Source organism: Podarcis cretensis, assembly GCF_951804945.1.
Source record: "Podarcis cretensis genome assembly, chromosome: 4".
Lineage (NCBI taxonomy): Eukaryota > Metazoa > Chordata > Lepidosauria > Squamata > Lacertidae > Podarcis > Podarcis cretensis.
This window is the reverse complement of record NC_137173.1, coordinates 22,633,988-22,639,987: the sequence shown is the minus strand read 5'-3', so window position 1 is coordinate 22,639,987 and position 6,000 is coordinate 22,633,988. Positions and strand designations below refer to the sequence as shown.

Genomic DNA, 6,000 nt, shown 5'->3' with positions numbered 1-6,000 from the left:
GTAGTTATTTATCGCTTTGACATCTGATGGGAGGGCGTTCCGCAGGGCAGGCGCCACTACCGAGAAGGCCCTCTGCCTGGTTCCCTGTAGCTTTGCTTCTCGCAATGAGGGAACCGCCAGAAGGCCCTTGCCGCTGGACCTCAGCGTCCGGGCAGAACGATGGGGGTGGAGACGCTCCTTCAGGTATACTGGGCCGAGGCCATTTAGGGGAGCCAATGTAGGTCTTTCAAGACCGGTGTTATGTGGTCTCGGCGGCCGCCCCCAGTCACCAGTCTAGCTGCCGCATTCTGGATTAATTGTAGTTTCCGAGTCACCTTCAAAGGTAGCTCCACGTAGAGCACATTGCAGTAGTCCAAGCGGGAGATAACCAGAGCATGCACCACTCTGGCGAGGCAGTCCACAGGCAGATAGGGTCTCAGCCTGCGTACCAGATGGAGCTGGTAAACAGCTGCCCTGGACACAGATTTGACCTGTGCCTCCATGGACAGCTGTCAGTCCAAAATGACTCCCAGGCTGCGCACCTGGTCCTTCAGGGGCACAGTTACCCCATTCAGGACCAGGGAGTCCTCCACACCAGCCTGCCCCCTGTCCCCCCAAAACAGTACTTCTGTCTTGTCAGGATTCAACCTCAATCCATTAGCCGCCATGTGAGGGTTTCTTTGTGAGGGTTTTTTTGGTTTGGTTGCAAGTCGCTTTGGGTTTTGCCTTGCGCAAGAAAAAAAAAAAAAAAAGCGACTAACAAATGTAACAAATATTAATGAATAAATAATGCCGCTGAGATTATCTCCCTCTTTCTTTTTAAAGAGAAAGGAAAATAGTAACTCCCTAATGAAGCTTTACTGTGTCGACCATGGCAAACTATGGCAAGTTCTTAAAGAAATGGGAGTGCCTGATCACCTCATCTGTCTCCTGAGAAATCTCTATGTGGGACAAGAAGCTACAGTTAGAACTGGATATGGAACAACTGACTGGTTCAAAATTGGGAAAGGAGTACGACAAGGCTGCATTTTGTCTCCCTGCTTATTTAACTTATATGCAGAATTCATCATGCGAAAGGCTGGGCTGGATGAATCCCTAGCCGGAATTAAGATTGCCGGAAGAAATATCAACAACCTCAGATATGCAGATGACACAACCTTGATGGCAGAAAGTGAGGAGGAATTAAAGAACCTTTTATTGAGGGTGAAAGAGGAGAGTGCAAAATATGGTCTGAAGCTCAACATCAAAAAAACGAAGATCATGGCTACTGGTCCCATCACCTCCTGGCAAATAGAAGGGGAAGAAATGGAGGCAGTGAGAGATTTTACTTTCTTGGGCTCCATGATCACTGCAGATGGTGACAGCAGCCACGAAATTAAAAGACGCCTGCTTCTTGGGAGAAGGGCAATGACAGGCCTAGACAGCATCTTGAGAAGTAGAGACATCACCTTGCCAACAAAGGTCCGTATAGTTAAAGCTATGGTTTTCCCAGTAGTGATGTATGGAAGTGAGAGCTGGACCATAAAGAAGGCTGATCGCCGAAGAATTGATGCTTTTGAATTATGGTGCTGGAGGAGACTCTTGAGAGTCCCATGGACTGCAAGAAGATCAAACCTCTCCATTCTGAAGGAAATCAGCCCTGAGTGCTCACTGGAAGGACAGATTGTGAAGCTGAGGCTCCAATACTTTGGCCACCTCATGAGAAGAGAAGACTCCCTGGAGAAGACCCTGATGTTGGGAAAGATGGAGGGCACAAGGAGAAGGGGGCGACAGAGGACGAGATGGTTGGATAGTGTTTTCGAGGTTACCAGCATGAGTCTGACCAAGCTGCGGGGGGCAGTGGAGGACAGGAGTGCCTGGCGTTCTCTGGTCCATGGGGTCACGAAGAGTCGGACACGACTAAACGACTAAACAACAACAAAATGAAGCCTTGGGCTGTTTCTTTCATTTGACCAAGGCTGGTGGCGCCTCTGCAGCCAGCTGCAGGGCGTCACCAGTTCGAACGCTGCCCTTGAGGCAAACAGGAAAAGGGACTCCATGGCAACGCCTAGGAACACTGAGCACGCGCGAGGAGGCGGAGGCGGAGACCATTGACGTAACCTTTCGCTCCTCCCTCCGTCCCTCGCTTTTTTTTTTACGTCGCTTCTTTACATGGTTGCGCACGCGTACTAGCGCGGGGGGCGGGGCCCGGAAAGAGGGGCCGGTTTGCTTTACGGCGGCGCTCGGCGTTTTCCCTTAACAAGCATGGCGTCCGGGTTTGAAAGCGAGAGGACTCTGGCGGCGCGCAAGGAAGAGAGGCGCCGCCACCGCGAGGCGCTGCTACAGCAGGTGACGGACCGGCTCGGCTTGTCACCCTTTTGCTGGGGCCCGTTCTCACCCCCCCCTTCCGAAGGAACCCTCCTCCTCCTCTCTTTCTCACTTCCCTCCGCCCCCATTCAAGCGTCGACGGGACGCTTTTCACCCCTTTTTTGTCTTTATTGTGTAAATAACATGAGGTTCTCGCTCCCCCACCCCCCTTCAGCCCTTGTTTTGAATCCTCCCCCCCCCCCCCGGTAATAGGGCCATTTCCCTGTTTCGGAACAGCAGCTCTCTGCAACGGCAAGACATGTTTAAATTCCTCTGTAATTACAGGAAGTATCCCCGAGAACTCTGGGAAATGTAGTTTTCGGAGTGGGGCTAAGGACCCCTTTGTGGTAGTTCTGAGTACCCTTCCCAAACCGCAGGAGTCTTTGGGTGAGGAGGTGGGAGAGGAGCAATTGCAGTTAAAACCAGTGCGGGTTGGGTTTTTTGTGGGCTGCCCTCTTATATTTAGGACATCTTCATGAGGATGTTTGTCTCCATCTATGAATCCTTAGGTCTTACATTTTTTAAAGTTGAATTCAGGAAGCACCCTTCATCCAAAGATCACAGGGCCAGGTTATATGTTTATCGCCTGCGCATTTATCGGCTGAACTTCTGTGGTTTCTGTGTATGCATTTCCACCTAGGGTTCAACTGGTCCTAAGTGTTGCTTTGTACACCACACAGCTTTCCTACACAAAAGTTACTTGTGTGAAAGAGATTGTTTGTAAATCCCCCCTTCATAATTTTGTCCAATGTGGTGAATGCACGTGCACCAAATAGATGAATTGTGTGTTAAGGATTGTTAGGAAAGGGATTAAAAACAAACTCACCGATGTCATAATGCCACCATGCACATCTGTGTTGTGACTGAACTTGAAGTGCTGTGTACAGTACTAGTTTCCACACCTCAGAATGGATGCTGGAGGGCTGGAAAATGTTCAGAAAAGCACAAGCAATATAAGGATAGCTTTGGTTGATTGTCGGTTGGTTCTGTGGGATTTATCCTTTGGGGGAGATATTCAGTAGAGATTGATCTTGTCATACATTCTGTTTCACATCTATATGAAGCTGTTGAGAGCTGTCATCAGCGAATTTGGGGGTGATGACACCCAACTTTATTATAACTATTTATATTTATTACTTGCTTTACTCATAAAAGTGACACAAATTGACTTACAGCATAGTATTACTGGTAGAACCATTTAAAAGAAGCAAGCCAATGAAAAAGCTTAAAAAAAAATCTATTCCAATAAGAGAGAGTTCTTATGGAACCTGCCCCATTAAAAGAGGTCACAAGTTCCGGAAACCCTTCAAATAAGGGTGAAAAGCCCAGGTAAAAAGAAAAGGTTTGCCAGTTGCCTAAAAATTAATCAAGATGGTGCTAGGTGAGCCTCCCTGGGTGGAGCATTTCGTAAGTGGGGAGCTGCCACTGAAAAGGCCCATTCTTGTGTTGCCAGCTTCTGACCTCTTATAGAATCATAGAATCATAGAGTTGGAAGAGACCACAAGGGCCATCGAGTCCAACCCCCTGCCAAGCAGGAAACACCACCAGAGCACTCCTGACATATGGTTGTCAAGCCTTTGCTTAAAGACCTCCAAAGAAGGAGACTCCACCACACTCCTTGGCAGCAAATTCTACTGTCGAACAGCTCTTACTGTCAGGAAGTTCTTCCTAATGTTTAGGTGGAATCTTTTTTCTTGTAGTTTGGAACCATTGCTCCGTGTCCGCTTATCTGGAGCAGCAGAAAACAACCTTTCTCCCTCCTCTATGTGACATCCTTTTATATATTTGAACATGGCTATCATATCACCCCTTAACCTCCTCTTCTCCAGGCTAAACATGCCCAGCTCCCTTAGCCGTTCTTCATAAGGCATCGTTTCCAGGCCTTTGACCATTTTGGTTGCCCTCCTCTGGACACGTTCCAGTTTGTCAGTGTCCTTCTTGAACTGTGGTGCCCAGAACTGGACACAGTACTCCAGGTGAGGTCTGACCAGAGCAGAATACAGTGGCACTATTACTTCCCTTGATCTAGACGCAATACTCCTATTGATGCAGCCCAGAATTGCATTGGCTTTTTTAGCTGCCGCGTTTTTTAGCTACCCCATCTCGTTGATGGGGTACATGGTGAGGGGCCTCAGATGACAGTTGCAGATGATCTCTCTGGGGCACAAGCCTGGGCTGCCCAGATGACAAGTCTCCACCCTTTCGGCCTTGGTGATGTGGTGCAAAGGAAAGCAGAGCAATACATTTGGCTCTAGCTTGACTGCAGGAATTGATGGAAGGAGGCATACAAGGCACCATCCAACCATCTTAGGGACTCCACTTTGGAACTGTGTAGGGTTTACTCCTTAGCTTTTTCTTCTGAAGATGTCCTGAAAGGCAGCAGCTACAGATTTTTCCTCAGGGTTTGCTCCCGAAGCCTTTCTCATGAATCGAGTATAGCCGCAAAGCAGTGGAGTGTATAGGATTACAGTGGTAGAAAAGGCACTCCCAAGTTGAGTTCTCCTTTGCTTCCACAACATATTGGATTATTTACTCCATGTTGTGATAGCTCATGTTTTCCCCATTCGTGCTATTGGCAGCCCATGGTGTGAAGGGAAACAGAATATCATGATTTGGGATAAGTGATGCTACATGTTAGTGGGAAAACACGATGTAAGGATGTTGTCTTCAGAAAAGGTCCCCTGACTGCTGTAACCCATAGTTGTGCTCTTAAAAGCAAGAGTTTTCTTGGTTTGTTTTTTCTTGTTTAAATGATGGCAGTATGCAAAACACATGATCCAAGCAGCTTTGAACAAATGGCCTGATAAATGCAAGGTGGCATGGGGCTGAATACTGAGGAAGTTTGCTAGGGATGTTGGAACATGGCAGATTAAAAAATCTTTTAGTGCAGATTGCCTTTCTACGTTGGGGAAAGGCTATTTAGAACAGAGTTTCTACCCTGGAGAAGTTCAGAATGTGTGAAAGAGAAAGTGACAATGCTTGGTTGTGTTTAGCTCATTGGTTTGGATTGGGGCATCAAAATAGAGACTGGTTTAGTAGAATTGCAGTTACCAGAGTATTTTTGAAAACAGTTGTGGTGCCTGAGGGGATGTCATCATGGGTGCATCAGCTGATGCTCTCAGATACTTTCAGCACCTGTACTAGTATTTCTGAAGGTATCTGATTACTGTGGAAACAAATGCAATGACCAGGTTTCATTTTGAATTGACATTTCATACAAAAATAAAAAATAGCTGTGTAGGATCTGCTTTAGCCTGTTAGATAGGAAATCGTGAGATTAATCTAGTACTTGTGTGTAGTTTCTTGGAGGTAATCTCCATAGAGCTCAGTCAACCTGACTCTCATGTATTGTGCATAATATTGTAGAATTCAACAAATAATTAAATTATTAGTAGTATAAAAGATAAACGTAACAAAATAGACTTAAAGCACCTGGGGTTTATGTTATGTACTAAAGTTCTCACCCTGGGCCAGCAGGGGGATACTGTAGATAGTTATGCAAATGAAGGATCAAAAGTAACGTTCAGTGATTGGATAGTTTTAGAAAGTTGCTACAGTAACGTACTGGAGCTCTATATAAGCAGGCTGACTGAGCCCTTCAGTTCAGTTCTGTTCTGGCCTCTGAATAAACAAGAGCTGTTGACGAATCGCTGTGTTGTCTGATAGGTTCACCCA

At 46.7% G+C, this 6,000-nt stretch overlaps 1 protein-coding gene across 1 annotated transcript in view; it reads left to right on the top strand.

Annotated features, from left to right (window-relative positions):
• The first annotated feature begins 2,103 nt into the window (after positions 1–2,103).
• CWF19L2 (CWF19 like cell cycle control factor 2) overlaps positions 2,104–6,000 on the top strand; it is a 73,287-nt gene continuing 69,390 nt past the window's right edge. Inside the window, exon 1 of the mRNA XM_079973525.1 lies at positions 2,104–2,307. Within this exon, the coding sequence (XP_079829651.1) occupies positions 2,224–2,307 (84 nt within the window). The 5' untranslated portion in view covers positions 2,104–2,223. The remainder of the gene's footprint in view (positions 2,308–6,000) is intronic.